This window comes from Mustela nivalis (genome assembly GCF_964662115.1).
Source record: "Mustela nivalis genome assembly, chromosome: 1".
Classification (NCBI taxonomy): domain Eukaryota; kingdom Metazoa; phylum Chordata; class Mammalia; order Carnivora; family Mustelidae; genus Mustela; species Mustela nivalis.
The window spans coordinates 202,847,288-202,864,316 of NC_139020.1; the positions used below are offsets into that span (position 1 = coordinate 202,847,288).

General features: G+C 52.6%; 2 protein-coding genes and 1 long non-coding RNA gene across 8 annotated transcripts; 2 read left to right on the forward strand and 1 right to left on the reverse strand.

The window, feature by feature from the left end:
- On the forward strand, positions 1–9,218 carry BST2 (bone marrow stromal cell antigen 2). 5 transcript variants are annotated; one of them, XM_082710937.1, is made up of 5 exons: positions 1–585; positions 1,367–1,442; positions 1,766–1,826; positions 2,099–2,228; positions 8,034–9,218. In XM_082710937.1, exons 1-4 carry the CDS (start codon positions 286–288, stop codon positions 2,217–2,219), a joined length of 558 nt encoding a protein of 185 aa, XP_082567063.1. In that variant the 5' UTR covers positions 1–285; the 3' UTR covers positions 2,220–2,228; positions 8,034–9,218. The 5 variants fall into 5 exon arrangements, with proteins under 5 accessions (XP_082567063.1, XP_082567065.1, XP_082567062.1 ...); XM_082710939.1 differs by having other exon boundaries at positions 8,056–9,218; XM_082710936.1 differs by having other exon boundaries at positions 8,074–9,218.
- Positions 8,376–11,939, reverse strand: LOC309853396. Its single transcript, XR_014305651.1, has 3 exons — positions 11,577–11,939; positions 11,117–11,233; positions 8,376–10,371 (listed from the first exon to the last, which is right to left on the reverse strand). It is a non-coding gene; the product is annotated as an uncharacterized lncRNA (long non-coding RNA).
- A 410-nt stretch (positions 11,940–12,349) lies between these two features.
- On the forward strand, positions 12,350–16,465 carry CCDC194 (coiled-coil domain containing 194). 2 transcript variants are annotated; one of them, XM_082710906.1, is made up of 4 exons: positions 12,350–12,971; positions 14,044–14,140; positions 14,551–14,683; positions 15,134–16,465. In XM_082710906.1, exons 1-4 carry the CDS (start codon positions 12,648–12,650, stop codon positions 15,282–15,284), a joined length of 705 nt encoding a protein of 234 aa, XP_082567032.1. In that variant the 5' UTR covers positions 12,350–12,647; the 3' UTR covers positions 15,285–16,465. The 2 variants fall into 2 exon arrangements, with proteins under 2 accessions (XP_082567032.1, XP_082567031.1); XM_082710905.1 differs by having other exon boundaries at positions 15,139–16,465.
- Positions 16,466–17,029: the final 564 nt, after the last annotated feature.

Consider the following 17,029-nt stretch of genomic DNA (forward strand, 5'->3'; position numbering starts at 1 on the left):
CAGGCTGCTCCAGCTCCCCTCACCAGCCCCCTGCCAAACCGGAAAAGCTCAAGGTTTCAATTCACCGCAAACAACCCACCTTTTTCCTGGGAAATTGAAACTGAAAGCCCAAACTGTTTTTTGCCTCCGGATGCCCCCATTTCAAGCCTCTAGGTCAGAGGATTGTCTCGGAACATGTCATTGGTCAGGACGGCCCCTATGTTAATAAGGGGGTAGCCCCAGCCAGTAGAAGGTCTGAACGTCCTATCTCCTGCCCTAACTCCCTACATCCAGGGGCAGATCAAGATGGCACCAACTTTTTACCATCATTGGCCTGAGCCCGTGACTGAAAAATCAGCGTCCATGGAGCAAAGTCAGTGGTGGGGGTGGAAGTGGCTGAGCATTGGCCTAACCTTGCTGGCACTGGCTCTGTTTGTGGCCCTGATCGTCTTTGCCGTCAGAGCCAACAGCAAAGCCTGCAAGGAGGGCCTCCTAGCAGAGCAGGAGTGTCGCAATGTCACCCGCCTCCTGGAACTCCAGCTAGCCCAAACCCGGCAACAGTTACTGGGGGCGAAGGACGAGGCTGCCACCTGCAACCAGACTGTGGTAAGAGACCAGCAACCCCTGGAGAGGGCCCGGTGGTTGCGCGGCCCCCGCAGGTCTAGATGGGGGTGGAGAAACTTCCTCTGGGTCCCCGCATCGGGAGTTGGGTTTTCCCGCTAGGGTTTGGGGGACCTCTAAACTTTCTCAGCGGTGCTGGTCTAGGGCAGGGCTTTAAACGCCCCCAGAGCACCCAAATCCCCACTAGAATGTGGGAAGAGTCTCCAGCCTGTTTTGGGAGAGCTAGCAGCCGCTCTCTGCACCAGAAATCCCAACTAAGGTTTGGGATGGAGACTTCACCTCGTCCAAAAGAAGGGTGGGGCTCCGAATACACCCACCCCATCCCTGGGAGACTATGAAATGTTCACGTGGGTCCTGATATGGGGCGCCTTGAAACTCCCCAAGATATCTAACTTGGGCTCGGAAATCCCTATGTTCTGGGTTTAGAGAAGGACATCTAAGTCTTGGGCAATAGCCCATGAGGTCTGAGAGTTTCCTCGAGGGCTTGGGCATAGGGAGCCTCCAAATACCCATGTGGGGAGCCTCAAATCCCCTATTTCGGGGATCACATCCTTAGTTGCCCTGGGAGGGTGGGAGGTTGTGGCCATTCTTAGAGGTGGGAGACCGGGGTGCAGGGAGGGTTGGAGGGAAACCTGAAAGGGCTTTGGACCCGGGCCCCTCTGACCACCGGGCCTGGGGGAGAGATTCAGGGCCCCCAGCAGCAGCTACCTCCACTCCGCAGGCCAGAAGGCCAGTCTCTGATACCCGCCCCCCCGCCCCGTTCCAGGTGAACCTTTCCGCTTCCCTGGAAATGGAGAAGGCCCAGGGTCTGGAGCAGCTCAGGGGAAGAGAGGAGCTTCAGCGTAAGAAAGCATAATACCAGGGTTCTGCAGGGGGGTTGGATTGGGAGGGGTGGGTCAAGCACTGAACTCCCGGGAGGAGGAGGGGCGGGGGACAAGGTGGGGGGGGAGTCCCAGGGTCGGGGTCACCAGGGAGTGGTCAGAATCCAGTGAAGGGTGGGAAAGGAGGACCCCAGGTTTCCAAGGTGGGGTGGTGTGAGGTTGGGACTGAAGGTGGCGTTGGATCCCAGGGTAGAGCCAGGCAGAGAATGTGGCCACTTGCCACGCCATGTCTGGGCCACCGTGCCACTGTGCTGACAAGGCCCCCTGATTCTCTCCCACCTTAGGAGAGGTTAAGAAATTGAAGAAGCAGCTGCAGGACGCTTCGGAGGAGGTGGAACGGCTCAGGTCTGCACCACAGCCCCTGACTGTACCCCTTTCACGACACCTGTCCCCTCCCAAGACCCAGGACGCCCTTTGCCTGCAAATTTCCCATTGCTCAGGGCACAGAGTTTGAATGCCATCCTTGTCCCTCCGGTCACACCAAGCCTCGGGAGGAAGCGGCCCACTCTCTTCCCCACTGACTTGGTGGGGGAGGAGGGGAGATTCTGAAGGGCGACAAGGCCAGACCCGGTGCAGGCCCTGGCAGCTGCCTCAGTTGTCCCCACATCTTCCCCCAGAAAAGAGAAGGAAGCCTGGAGCAAGGAAGGGGACCCCAGCTTCAGCAGCTCCTCGAAGTCACTCGGCCCCTGGATGGTCCCCATGTGCCTGTCCCTGGGCCTCACTGCTCTGCTGGCCTGAGGCCTGCTGGTAAGAAGGGTGGCCTGGGCTAGAAGAAAGTTGGGGCTGGGAGGGAGGGAAGGAGGGAGGGAGTCTAGGATAGGCCAGGGTCTGGGGAGGTGACCTGTTACAGGGCAGTTGGCAGGGCACAGAGAGGGAGGAGTCAGTGGGGAGCTGGCCTGGAACAGGGCGGGGCCACCTTCTGTCCTCCTCCAGGCCACCCTAAGTCCCCCTTAGGATGTCTCCTTAGCTCACAGCCTGGACTTTCCCCTTCAAGGCTTCCCTGGCCCGACCAGATCTGAGGGAGCCCCATGGCTGCCTGGTTAGGGGGATGTGGGCAAGATAGTGGTGGTGGTCGGGGGGAGAACACGGAGCCACTGCTGGGATGGACCAACAGGGCGCTTGGCCCAGGGCTGCCTCCTCCCCCTACCCCCACCCTTGACTTCGCCTGCCCCCAGAGCAGGGCAGGGCATGGGGTGGGGAGTAAATACTTCTTAGTTTCTTGGTTTCCAGAAGCTCACTGACTTCTAAAGTCTTTGTACTCCAAAAAGTAGACACCCCTTGGTGGGGGGGGGAGACCATACTCTTAAGTTCCTGGAGTGAATGCACTCGGGGCCACCCCTGCAGTGAGGGCAAACCGGCTGACATCTACACCTAAGCTTCCCCACTCCAGAATGTTCCCAGAGACCCTTGGGGTTTGGGCAGGAGCCATCCCTCTGCCTCCCTGGCCCTCTTCACTGGGCCATTCCTCCCGAGGGAACCCCTCCTCCCAAGAGTCTCTCTGCTTCTTCAAAATTCAGAGCTGCTGTCTCGATAGACACTAAGTTGACTTTCACGACTTGCACGGATCTGCCCAGCCTCCATCAATCCTTCCTCCAAGTCTGCCGTGGTTGGGGGCAGCAGGTTCACAACCTGGGAGAACCTCTGCTCTCCAGGCAGAGCTTCCGGGTTTTCCTCACTTTCCCCAGCTTGTGGGAGGGCTCAGGAGTTGTTCTTGGGGCTGCTTTAGGATGACAGAGTCATTTCACCCCCTAGGAACAGCGCCCCCCCCTCTTCTCCCAGCCCCTCCTCACCAATAGGGAAACTGAAATCCAGAAAAGTTCCTGGACTTAATCAGGGCTTCTGAGCTGCTCAGGGAATTGAAACTTCTGATTCCCAGAAGCAAACCCTTCTCATGTGACCTCCCTCAGTCCGGCCCTGCCCCCACTACCCTGGTCCCCCAACCTGTTCCTTGAAGCTGGAAAGGCAGGTAGGTATTCCAGAGCTGGGTTCTGACTGAAAAGGAACAAGAGCGCAGTTCAGGAGGCTGGCCAACCGGGGGAGAAGGCGGACTCTCTTCCAAGAGCCAGCTCCAACGTTTCTGCCTGGCCCAGAGATTTTTCAAGGGATTTAGGGCAGTTAATCAGTTAAGGGAGGCAGTGGCCTGAGATAATTCTTGATTATGTGCAGTTGAGATGGTGCCCACTATGGACGTAATTACGGCACTCACAGCTCGTGCATGGGATTCTGGGTCCTTGGTTCCCCCAGGCAGTGCAGACGTGCTGTTCTTTCCAGTAAAGAATGCAGGATCCATAAATACACAAAGGTTTAAACTAAAACTTAGATCGGCTACTAGAGGTCAGAGGGGCCAAAGGGGCTTCACCTCCCCCACCATCCTCAACCCCCACTACCAGACTGTCCCAAACAATGCTGCCCCCCCACCCCGCCCCCCGCCCCGCCAGCCCGAGCCTAGGCTGTGTTCCCATGGTGATGGGGGACAGGTTTGCACAATATGATGGATTCAAACTGTTTAGCTTCTCCTCCCAAGCCCCCACACGTGGCTGAGTAGAAACTTCTCTCCTTTCTAGAAATGCCCCTGTAGGGGCCAAGGATGGGCCGTTTTGGCATGAAGACTATTGAGTAAAAAAGACAGTCAAGGGGCACCTGGGTGGCTCAGTCTGTAGAGCATGTGACTCTTGGTCTCAGAATCATGAGTTCAAGCCCCATTGAATAGGGCATAGAGCCTACTTTAAAAAATCAAATATTCTGAGTTAAAAAATAAAATAAGGGCGCCGGGCTGGCTCAGTCGGTTAACCATCTGCCTACCTTTGGCTCAAGTCATAATCCCAAAGTCCTGGGATGAGGGCTGCCTGCTCAGCAGGGTGTCTCCCTGTCCCTCTGCCCGTCCCCTCCACTCAGGCTCTCTCTCTCTTTCACAAATAAATAAATAAAATATTTTTAAGATTTAAAATCTTAAATTTTAAAATTTAAGATATTATATTAAAGATTTTAATTAAGATTAAGACTAACCTTAATTAAAAATTAAGATCTAAAATGAAAGATCTTAAAGATCTTAAAATTTAAAATCTTCAGAAGATTTTATTTAGGGGTGCCTGGGTGGCTCAGTGGGTTAAAGCCTCTGCCTTAGGCTCAGGTCATGATCCCAGGGTTCTGGGATTGAGCCCCACATCGGGCTCTCTGCTCCGCAGGGAGCCTGCTTTTCCCTCTCTCTCTGCCTGCCTCTCTGCCTACTTGTGATCCCTGTCAAATAAATAAAATCTTGAAAAATTTTTATTTATGTATTTATTACAGAGAGAGATAGCAAGAGAGAAGACAACCTTGGGCAGCTGGAGAGAAGCAGGCTCCCCGCTGAGCAGGGAGTCTGATATGGGGCTCAATGCCAGGACCCTGGGATCCTGGGATCATGACCTGAGCAAAAGGCAGATGCTTAACAACTGACGACCACCCAGACGACCCAAATAAATAAAATCTTTAAAAAAATAAAATAAGCAATCAAAAATTAGCCTGTCTAAAGACAGAGGGGACACCTAAGGTGAAAGTGTTTTATTCCAAGCACCTCTTCAGCCAAGCTCACAGACAGAACTCACAGGCTTCAGACCTTGCCCTGACTCTCCTTTTTCCAGGTCATGGTGCCCCTTGTTCTCAGAAAACAGACCACCAGGGATGCCTGCGTGGCTCAGTCAGTGAGGCGAAGTGTCTGCCATCAGCTCAGGTCATGATCTCGGGGTCCTGGAATCGAGCCCCGCCACCAGGCTCTTGCTCAGCAGGAAGCTCGCTTCTCCCTCTCCCTGCTGCTCCCCCTTCTTGTGCTTTCTCTGATAAATAAGTAAATAAAATCTTTAAAAAAGAAAAAAAAAAAAAAAAAAAAACAGACCGCCACCATGAAGCATGTTCTTTTCTAACGACAAAGCACATTCTTTTGTCGTGGGAACCCACATCCCGGATGAGCCCCAGAAACTTGTCACCTCCTGCTCTACAGGGCCAAGCAAACATCGACTTCCCTCCTCCCCACTCACCCTGCCCTAGAGGCTCAGCTGCAACCCTCTCACACCCTTAAAAGCCTTTATTTTATTTCATTTTATTTTAAGATTTTATTTATTATTTATTTGACAGACAGAGATCACAAGTAGGCAGAGAGGCAGGCTGAGGGAGAGGAAGGGAAGCAGGCTCCCCTGCTGAGCAGAGAGCCCGATGTGGGGCTCCATCCCAGGACCCTGAGATCATGACCTGAGCCGAAGGCAGAGGCTTTAACCCACTGAGCCACCCAGGCGCCCCCCACCCTTAAAAGCCTTTAAAAGGCCCAGCCTTACAGAATTTCACCCGACAGACATCTCTCTTGATGTCTGGCCCCTCTTCTCCCTTGGAGAGTAAGTAAATTCTGTCCTGCTTGAGGTTTTAACCTCGGCGTAATTCTTTGCCGCCCAGCCCACCGGCCACCTTAACATCATTTCAAAGCTTTCTTCCAGCTTGGTCATCCTGGGCTTCCCACTATTTGCCCTATACTCCTCTCCCCAAAGACCCCTCTCCCTCTCCCCGGTTCTCCCCACTCAGACTTCAGCTCCGCTGACCGGCCTCTGCCTTTCCACCGACCCGCAGGTGATCCTCCCTTGGCTCTTCCCCAACCCCCTCTCCTTCCCCTCAAGACCCTCTGTCACCCCGTCCCCTTCAGCGCTTGCCTCCAGGTCTGGATCCTTCTTCCCCCAACACATGTTCTTCCCAACCCCCCCCCCCCAATTCCCTCTTGGCAAAGTGGCTGGAGCAGAGGGCATGGTTCGGGTCTACCTTCCCTTCTGCTCACCAGATATTTCTCTTATAAGATGTAAGCTTGGCTTTTTTTCCAACTCATCCTGCCAGGTTCACTAAGGAATCTGAGTAATTCACCCTCTCCTCTGGATGTATCATGGAGGGACCTATACAATTAGGAATGGGATAGGGAGGCCACCCAGAGATCAGATAAAAATCCTGCTCTTGTCCTTTTGTCCTCACTGAGGCTCTTCAAAAACTCACCGACCTTGATCCTAACTCTCATGTAGGAAAACTGAACCTAGCTATGCATTTCATCTCCCAGTCGGACCCACATATTAGAAAAACAAAACTAGATAAAGCCCACAAACCCCTCAATCCAAAGTACTAGACCCAGCCTTCAAAGTTTTTAACAGCAGAGAGGAGGAAATGAGAAAGGGACATTAAAAAAAAAAAAAAAAAAAACGATCTCAGGTTTATCAGCTCCTGCCTTCTGCCGTTACCAGAGCTATTCTAGAAAAGTCTCACCCTGCTGGCTTGACGCAAACATTCAATAAGTCCCCCTGGGTGGCTCAGTGGGTTAAGCCTCTGCCTTTAGCTCAGGTCATGATCCTAAGGTCCTGGGATTGAGTCCCACATCAGGCTCTCTGCTGGGCAGGGAGCCTGCTTCTTCCTCTCTCTCTGCCTGCCTCTCTGCCTACTTGTGATCTCTGTCTGTCAAATAAATAAATTTAAAAAAAAAAAAAAGGGTTTAAAAAAAAGACCCCTCCAGGAGCTTGTTACACTTGCAGTAAGCCTGGCCACTGGTTCAAACCATGTCCCAATTAAAAAAAAAAAAAAAAAAAAGCAAAAGCAAAAAAGCAAAACAGGGCCACCCAAAACCTCTTGCCCTGCCTGAAGAGTAGGGCCCATCCTCAAAGTAGAGGGCAGGCACGACTGACACCCCCACCCCAGGATCTCCCTGGATTTTCAGGACCCTCTTCTCCCTCCCCCATCTCTGTGGCTGGGGTTCATGGTGTTTTCTCCCCCTTCAGCTACCCAGCTCTTGTCATGTGCCCCGGGAGATCAAATCCCCTCCCCCAGCATCCAGGATGAGATGTCATGACCAAACTAGAGACTCGCTTTTCTCGGCACCCCCGTACACACCCAATCCCAATTCCTGGGACTCCCTACTGAACCTACACGTCACTCCCACTTCATTCTCTCCAGTTACGACTCCAGGTCCCACGTCCATAGGGGACACCTCCCAACCTGTCAAGGCGACTCACCTCACCTCCATCACCATACACCTCAAGGAGCCTACTTTTTTTCCCTTCCAAACACCAATATGCTCTCAAACCTCAGGCTTGCAGCCCCTCGTTTCCAAATCCCTTTTCTCAAATGTATTTTCTAAACGATTTTATTTATTTATTTATTTATTTATTTATTTGACAGCGACAGCAAGAGAGGGAACACAAGCAGGAGGGAGTGGGAGAGGGAGAAGCAGGCTCCCCACTGAGCAGGGAACCCAACCCTCAGGGCTCAGATCCCAGGACTCTGGGACCATGTCCAGAGCCGAAGGCAGAGATGCCTAAGGACTGAGCCACCCAGTCGCCCGTCTTTCCTCCAATGTACTAAATACTCACAATCTTTACAATACTCCAATCCCTTCTGACAAAAAACCAGTGCTAGAGACTAGTTCAGGATCTCAGAACGATCATTGAGGCAGTCCTCCCCAAGCCAGAGCCCCCTTCCCCACCATGCCACCCTCCTTTATGTACTTCACTGTCTTAGATCTTAAAGATGTCTTAAATCTTATGTCTTTTGTCTTAGATCTGAAAGACGTGTTTTTCAGTATTTCCCTCTCCCGTAGGACCCGGAGACCTTTCCGCCTCAACACGAAACAGTTAACCTGGACGCTTCTCCCACGGGGTCTTCGGGCTAGCCCCCACTTCCGCAGACCAGCTGCGGCATCAGATCTCTGCAACCTCTCCGCTCCGATTAGCAGCCTTCTCCCACCTGTGGATGGCCTCCTCTTCAGTCCTGCTGGGCCCACTTCTATCTCTGACACCATCACTGCACTCCCTTCCTCAACAACAAAGGTTAAGGAGTCTCCCTTTCCAAAGTCCATTTAATCAACCGTCTGTCCCACACCTAGGATTTTTGCTCACACAGTACAACCCACCGTATCACCCTGCACGGAGCCTAACTCTCAAACCTACTTACTCTTTGGCAAAGCTCCCACTTGGAAGGGGCACCGCACCATCGTGTACCTAATTCCTGACCTACACCTTCCCAACTCACCAGCCCTCCCACCCCCTAACACAGGTGCTCAAGTAGAAACCCAGGCTTGGGGCGCCTGGGTGGCTCAGTGGGTTCAAGCCTCTGCCTTCGGCTCGGGTCATGATCCTGATGAGGCTCGGGTCATGATCCTGATGAGGGAGCAGGAGGCTGGCTGAAGACAAAAGCAAAAGCTGGTGCCTGGCACCCCCCTCTCCATCCGCTCCCCCTCAGTCATATGTGTAGCATCCCTCAGGCAGCCCTGACTGCCATGAACAATAAGCAAATAGTTAACTTGCGGAGATCACAATCCTGTGAGACAGGAATCTCCCTTGCTCTACAAGTGTCCTGGAGATCTACAAACAGGGAGTTTACCTTATCAATAGCACAAATTTCCAAAGGCAAATAACTCTCAGTTCCTCAAGCCCTAATGTCTCCCTCCCCACCATAACTGGAGGAGGCTGAGGTAGAAGGGAATGTCAATGATAGCAGGATCCTAACACCCCACCAAGAATCTCCCAACTATCTTGATGTTACAGGCTGGCCTAAAGACCACATTGATCAAGCCACAAGGGCAAGGCCGCCTCCCGGCACCTTGTAGGCCCTCTTTAGCATATGAAAGCTCCCTTCCCCGACCGCAAGGTACACAACCTGCCATCTCTCACGACCCGGGGCAGCAGCTCTTCCTGCCCCCGGGTCCTGTTCCCGTGCTTTAATAAACCACCATTTTGCACCAAAGATGTCTCAAAAATTCTTTCTTGGTCATCGGCTCCGGACCTCAGCCTACTGAACCTCACCTAGGTTCTAGAACTTCATCAATCCCAGGGTCCTAGGATCGAGCCCCGCATCAGGCTCTCTGCTCAGCAGGGAGCCTGCTTCCTCCCCTCTCTCTGCCTGCCTCTCTGCCTACTTGTGATCTCTGTCAAATAAAATCTTTAAGAAACCCAGGCTTTCTGTGTCCCACCCGCACAGAACTGAGCCAACCTCTACCCTCATCATCCTTGGCATCCTTCCAGGAACTGGGTTAGGCACAGGGAGGAATAGCTCATCCTATCCTTACATGGGGACCTTCTCTTCCCTTGAGTCAACAAGTAGCCAATTTCGCTTCCACACTCCCAGCAACACAGAAGCCGACTGATTCCCTGGTGCCGCTTCCAGTCGGCGAACGGGAGAAGAATGAGGCACAAACAAGTCAGCTGCAAGAGATTGGGGAGCAGGGGACAACAGTCGAAAAGACTGCTGCCACGAGCAACTCCACAGTCTCACTTTTATTCGATAGAAACAAGAGCCAACAGAAGGACCGATGATGGTCAAACATCAGTCACGTGTCTTGTGGACAAGCAAGAAGTAGGATAAAGTTTATAGTTCAGCAAGCACATTCAAAGGACTCATCTAACAATGGGCGGCTTCTGGGAAGAGGAAGGAGCGATAATGGGAAAGGGAAGCAGGCGGTGTTCCGTTCTACCCTGAGCTGACCGGCGTTCCGGGCTGCCCGCTGCCAGGCTTCTGCGAAGGGGCGGCGTTCCGCCCTGAACCAGCCGGGCATCCCCAGCTGCCCAGCTTCACGGTCATGTATTGTCCTTCTCCCCAAAGACCTGCTGCCAGTCTATGTTTTTCTTAAGGCCGTCTCTAAATGTGCTTGGTAACTAGTAAAATCCTCCAGGGGTTACAGTTTAAGTAACAAATAGTTCCGAAGGGCAGGAGCAGAGAAGGTCTTCAAAATCCTCACTTCAGGGCACCTGGGTGGCTCAGGTGGTTCTGCAACTTCCTTCCTTCAGCTCAGGTCATGATCCCCGGGGCCCTGGGATCCAGCCCTGCGTGAGCTCCCAGCTCAGTGGGGGGGCCTGTTCCTCCCTCTCCCTCTGCACCTCTTCCTGCATATACTCTCTCTCTGTGTCAAATAAATAAAAAAATATATAAATAAATAAAAATAAAACAAAATCCTCTGACTTTAGACCAACAGACTGCTTATCAGGGGCATACCGGTGCCTTACTGTGGAAGAATGCTGCTTCTATGTAAACAAGTTGGGTCTGGTCTCAGACAGCCCTGATAAAATTATCAACTCAGCTAGGGACAATGAGGAACAATAGAAAAACTGGGGGTGGGGAGGGGAACTAATTCTCCTGGAAACTAGACATCTGGTCTTGGTTCTCATGGCTCATTCCATTCCCAGGACCTTCAGCCGTTATATGACTGGCCCTTATTTTGGGGATCATGCATTTTAAAATATCAAATCTCTATCCAGAATGGAATCTCAACCCTTCGTAGCTGAGGCCTCAGAAGCTCACACTCAGGCCCCGTGCTCAGAGAGCAAGACCCTACTGATGTCTCCCTTACTCTGGTCCCTCTTGCCTCTGGGTAGGGACAGCTCTGTGCCCCTGCTCAGTGGAAGTAGCTGCAAAAGAATGACCTTCTGGGGGTGCCTAGGTGGCTCAGTGGGTTAAAGCCTCTGCCTTCGACTCAAGTCATGATCCCAGAGTCCTGGAATCAAGCCCCACATCGGGCTCTTTGCTCAGCAGAGAGCCTGCTTCCTCCTCTCTCTCTCTCTCTGCCTACTTGCCTACTACTGTCTGTCAAATAAATAAATAAAATCTTAAAAAAAATAATAACTTTCTGGGATGCCTGGGTGGCTCACTTGGTTGAATCAGGTCATGATTCCGGGGTCCTGGGATCAAGTCCCATGTTGGGCTTCCCCTGCTTTGCAGGGAGCCTGCTTCTTGTCTCTCTCTGCCTCTCCCCTTGCTTGTGCTCTCTGTCAAATAAACAAATAAAATCATAAAATCTTTAAAAATAAAAGAAGAAGAAGAAGAAGAAGAAGAATGACCTTCCATTTTCCCAAATCAAGAATAATTTCAAATAAAGAGAGGAGGGAATCAAAGTCTTACTCAAAGCCCCCTCCCCAGCCAAGCTTACAGATACAACTCACAGGTGTCTGTAACTAGCCCTGTCTTTCCAGGGGGCCCCTCATTCCCGGAAAACAGACCACCACTACACCACCAAACACATTCTCCTCTAGCAAGACCAAACCCACATCCTAGACAAGCCTGCCCAGGGCCCGGCCCCCTCCACACACACAGCCCCCAGAAACTTGTCACCTTCTGCTCTATGGGTCCAAGCACACCTCCTCACACACCCCCAAGGGCACAGCTGCAACCCTCTCACGTCCTCAAAAGCCCCTAAAAGGCCCAGCTTGACAGAAATTCGGGAGGACATCTCTCTTAATGTCGGGCTCCTCTCCCACCTTGGAGCATGAATGAACTCTGTCCTGCTTGTTGCTCTACTCTTTGTGCAATTCTTTGCGGCCAGCAAGGAGTCCCCCTAACGCAAGGGAAAGAGGAAGAGGAGGGGGAAGCAGGGGGAGAGGCGACAGAAGGGAAGGAAAAGAAGAGGGAAGAAGTAGGAAGAAGGAAGAGGGGAAGAAGGGGAGAAGGAAATGGAGGAGGGCCCGGAGAAGACGAAAAGAGGAGGATGAGGAAGGGAAGGGGGAAAGGAAGGGGAAGGGGAGGGAAGAGGAAGGGGAGGGTGGGAGGAGGAAGAGCAGGGGGAGGAGGAGGGGGGAGGGGGAGATTCATTTCCGAGCGGCGGGAAATCGCGCGCTGGAGACTGACCTGGATCTGATTCGCGATGAAAGCTCGCCCCCTGGCGGCCTAGTGGAGAACGGGCAGGGAGACGGGACCGATGCCCTCCCGCGTCTGCCCCCCTGACCCTCACAGCCAGTCACAGGAAGCGGTGACAGCCATGGCCAGGTCGACCTCAGTCGGTCGGTAGCCTCCTGTCTTGTAGCCTCAGTTTTTCCATGAACACAATGGGGAGCCTTGGCGAGTACCCCCAAGGCAGATGGGTGCTTTGCGAAGATGTGCTCACATGGTTCCCACTCGGCGGATTGGGGCAGGAAATCCGACCAACCCCACTTCACAGTCGGGGAGACCCTGAGGCTAGGAGGACAGCACATGGGGTGCAGAGGCAGGAGTGGAACCAAGGACCTCCCTCCCCCCAAATCCTGTCCTGGCCTCATGTAGCCTAGGCTGGCCTCTGGCGGGGGTCCAGCCCCTCCCAACAGACTCGGGAAGCCACGGTGGGCGGGGCGGAGCCGTGGGTGTCCCTGGCGCCCCAAGGTGCCAATTAAATACTCGTGGCTGTCTGGAGCCAGAGCTGTGGACGGCGGCATGGCCGAGCTGGGGCCAGAGCCGGGACGCGCGTGGAGGGTGCTAGCCCTATGTGGGGCTGCGGTGTTCCTGGCGGCGGCAGCAGCTGGGGCGGCCCTGCTGGCCTGGAACCTGGCCTCCTCGACCTCCCGGGGACCTCGCTGCCCAGAGCCAGGGGCCAATGCCACGGCGCCCCCCGAGGACCTGGCGCCTGAGCTCGAAGAACTGCGGCGACAGCTGGCAGAGGCTACCCAGCACAAGGAGGCTCTGGCCAGACAGCTGGACCAGGCCAACCGAGTCGGACGGGAGCTGGAGGAGGCACTAAGGGCCTGTCAGGGCCGTCAGGTTGGTGGGCAGGATGGTGGGCTGGGGAATCCAGAATTGGGAGAGGGCATGCACTCACATCCCCAGGGCTGCCCAACCCCACCAGTGCACTGGTTTCCCTAATTCTTCAACTGAGGGGGGCAAATGACAATAGCACCATAGTCCCTTCCAAATCCACAATACCAATTCCCCCTGGAGTCTACCTTCTGGCCAAGAAGGTCCCCCACGGTTCTCTTTGCGTAATAGCTGGTGATTCTTAGGGAAGCCCCAGACCCCTGAACCCACCTGGGGAGGCCCCGTGCTAACCCTCTCCTTAGGGTGCCCACTCAACCTCCCCCAGCCAGTGTCCAGCGGCCCTATTTCGAGAGAGGGACATTCACGTCACCTGTAATTAGGAGGCTAAAGTTGGCCTCTTGGGGGAGGTACTGGCCAGGTCCTCCCTTTTCCTCTGGCCACCCCTTCAAACTCTTTCTTAACCCTTCCCAGCCCTGGGCCTTGCAAAAGAACCATCCTCAAAGTCCCAATCTTTCCTTTAATGACTGTTCTCTATCTCTGTGTACCAGGCCCAGCAGGGACTGAGCGGTGTGAATTCTAGAGCCAAAACAGACCTCTACCCTTTACCTGCCTGCTTAAGAGAAGGGCCTGAGGCCACTGAGGTTAAGAGTAGCCTGCTCTGGGTTCAAATTCTGACTCTGCCCTTCCGTGGGAGATATTCTGAGGCCAGGCCCATTGTTTTGAACCATGTCTCCCATAGCGGAGGGAGCATACTCCAGAAACCCAACCATTGCCAACCACCAAACTGGCCTGTATTGGTCTGAAACCCTAGTCAGTGAGTATAGACGTAGCTGGAATTGGAACCGCAGTCTGACCGCAGAGCTAAACCGTTTCCACATCCGGTGGCTTGGAGTAGGGGGCAGTGGACCTGGACAGAGCAGCAGTCACCGCTGGGTATGGCAGGCCACTTACGTGTTTTCCAGCCACAGGACTCCCAAAGGACATTTCCAAATAAAGTTAAGGGAAAGAGGGGAGACTTCACTTCTTCTCTCCCCGCCGCTTCCCACCTCTCTACACTCCTCACTTCTCCGCTCCTCAGAGCCGGCTTCAAACCCAACTGATGACCCTGAAGACTGAGATTGAAGAGGCCAAGGCACAGGGGACCCAGATGGGGGCTGAGAACGGGGCACTCACAGGTGCGTTGGGGCATAAGACCTGGGTACCAGACCTGGGATGGGAGGAGCCTAAAAGGTTCCTGGTTGCGCAAATGACACGCATGGGTGCAAACGTAATGTAAAGGACATGCCAATAAACGCGAAAAGTTATGTAACAGACGCACATAACACTCAAAAGACCACGCAAGTGTCACACAAACAACGCAAATACAACAAAATAGGCAAACACCATGAATGACTCCAGAAAGCGATACAAACCTACGAAAATCTCTGCCAATGACACGTAAAGGTCTTGCAAACAGCACACAATTTTAATTCAAATAAGGCAAAGCTGCAAATAGTATGCAGTCTGTAAACTCGAGCGACTGCGTTAGCTGGGTAGGGGCGAGGTCTCGAGGTCTCGGAGCTGACCCCGCTCCCCGCTCCCGCAGAAGCCCTGGCACGCTGGGAGGCGGCAGCCATGGAGTCTGCGCGGAGGCTGGACGAGGCACAGCAACGCGCACGCGCGGCCGAGGCCGAAGCCGAAGCTTGCGCAGCCCGGGAAGCGACGCTGCGCGAACGCGCGTGAGTGAAGGGCGGGGACCAGGGCGGGGCCTGGGGATGGAGAAGGGGTGGGGCAGTGTGGGCGGGGCCTTGGGGAGTTGAGCGAGGAGACCGTCAAAGAGGCGATCCTAGAGTTGGAACCTAGGGGTGGAGAATGATGTAGGTTCTCTGGGGGCGAGAATCTCCTCGTGGGGGCCGGCCCTCTGGAGACATTTGTCCCTGGGGTCGGACTTACATGGAGGGCCTTGGGGAAGGGCAAAGAGCGGGAAAGGATGTAAGGAAAAGGTATTGAGAGAGAGGACGGGATCTGGAGGTGGAGCTCCTGGAAAGGCGCTGGGAGTCGCTGGGAAGGGGTCCCAGGAATGGCTGGGGGTAAGAAAGGACAGGGGATCCTGGGGAGTGGGGTTCTCAGGAAAGATGGAAGAGTACTGAGGAGGAGGGGACTGAGGGGCTTCTCCCCACGTTTGTCAGGAAAGCCCTGGAAGCCGAGTTGGGCCCCCAGCGCAAAGTGCCGCAACCCCGATCCCGCTCCGTGTCACGACCCCGACCCAGCCCCCGTTCGCGCTCTCGCCCAGGACCCTCTGGGGGCTGCCGGAGGCCAGCGCGGCGCGCACGAGGGTGAGTCGGCCCCCAGCAGGAGGAGGGCTCTGAGGCCAGGAGGGCGCACACTGTGGCTGGAACATGTAGAGAGGTGCCCCCGCTGGATAAGATGCCCCGTCGACACCCATCAACGCTCAGCTTTAGATTCAGGAACCACTCTGAACGGAAACTACAGAAAGGAGACTCCACCCTCTCTCTCCAACCATCTAGTGTTTATTTTACAGGCGGGGAACTGAGGCCCATTTGCTAACACAATGAGATAAGTGTTTTGGGACTTAAGCCCCTTCTAACGACAGCATTGATTCATCCCACAGACATGAAGACTTAGGGTCCAGCCCTGGCTCAAGAGTGACCTGGAAGGGTCACGTCTCCCTTGTGGGCCTCAGTTTACCTTGTCTGTAAATTGAGTGTTTGGAATCATGTGTAGCAAGCCAGCCTATCTTTGACAACAAAAACTGACCAAGATGGCATGACGGGAAAACTACAGAGTCCTCTTCCTTTGAGGAGGGTATGAAATTCCCAAATGAAATTTTAGCAAAAAGAATTAAGCAACACATTTTTAAAATACATCACAACAAAGGGGACTTAGGTCTGAGATGCAGGGATGGCTCAAAATTCACAAGTCTGCTAATAAAATTCACCACATGAATGGATCAATAAGAAAAGTTCTGGAAAGGCCATCAAAATGAGGGCCAAGGTGCAGATGACCACTGTCAAGTATTTAATATTGTTCTGGAGGTACTAGCCTATGCACTTAGACAAGGAAAGAAAAGAAAGAAGAGGTATGAATATTAGGAAAGCAGTAGGGAATTTATAGTTTGGATCATATGTAAGCATTGTTTATGTAGGTCAAAAATAATAGAAATCCCAACAATTTCATATGGCTCAATTTCACATTGATTTTATCTTTTAACTTATATTTGACATAACTTCAGATTTACAGAAAAGTTGGAAGATTAGTACAAAGAATTCCTGGACACTCTTCCCCCAGAGTCCACAAATGTTACCCCCTTTGCTTTATTCTTTCTCTCTCTCTTTTCTCTGAACCTTTTATGAAAAACTTGCTGAAATGATGTCTTGTTACGCATAGCACGTGAGTATGCATTTCCTAAAAACAAGGGCATTCTCCTACATAATCACAGTACAATCATGAACATCGGAAAGTGGACATTGATTGATAAAACACTATTATCTCATCTACAGACTTTAATCAGACTTTGCCAACTGTTCTCATAACATCTTTTATAACAAAAGAATATCCCGGCTCACACATTGTATTTGTCAAGTCTTTCATCTTTTTTAATCTGGAACATTTCTCAGTCTGTCTTTGCCTTTCATAACACTGGCATTTTTTAGAGGCCTGGACAGTCATTTTTTGGAATCCAAGTCTGGGTTTGTGTGTTATTTCTGTAAGATTAGTTTTAAGTTGGCATTTTGTGCAGGAAAGCCTCATAAACAATTCAGCCTAATGTTATGATCTTCTGGTAGTATGATTTTATATACAGAAAACCCAAAAGAATTAACCGAAACTTTCCTAGATTTATTTCATATAGATATTTATACCCAGGAATAAATTAATTTCCTTATTACTAAGGAGCTCTTATAAATTAATTTTTCAAAAATATTAAGGCGAAAAAAATTTTTTGAAAAAAATTTCAAAAAAATTATTACTCAGGCGCAAGGGGCGCCTGAGTGGCTCAGCAGGTTAAGCCTCTGCCTTTGGCTCAGGTCATGATCCCAGGTCCTAGGATCAAGCCCCAAATTGGG

Coding starts and splice junctions, on each gene's coding strand:
- BST2 (XM_082710935.1), top strand. CDS start 286: ATGGCACCAACTTTTTACCATCATTGGCCTGAGCCCGTGACTGAAAAA. Junction 1,443..1,765: donor GGGAAGAGAGGAGCTTCAGC/GTAAGAAAGCAT, acceptor CTCCCACCTTAG/GAGAGGTTAAGAAATTGAAG. Junction 1,827..8,073: donor GAGGAGGTGGAACGGCTCAG/GTCTGCACCACA, acceptor CCTCTCCCGTAG/GACCCGGAGACCTTTCCGCC.
- CCDC194 (XM_082710905.1), top strand. CDS start 12,648: ATGGCCGAGCTGGGGCCAGAGCCGGGACGCGCGTGGAGGGTGCTAGCC. Junction 12,972..14,043: donor GGGCCTGTCAGGGCCGTCAG/GTTGGTGGGCAG, acceptor TCCGCTCCTCAG/AGCCGGCTTCAAACCCAACT. Junction 14,141..14,550: donor TGAGAACGGGGCACTCACAG/GTGCGTTGGGGC, acceptor CCGCTCCCGCAG/AAGCCCTGGCACGCTGGGAG.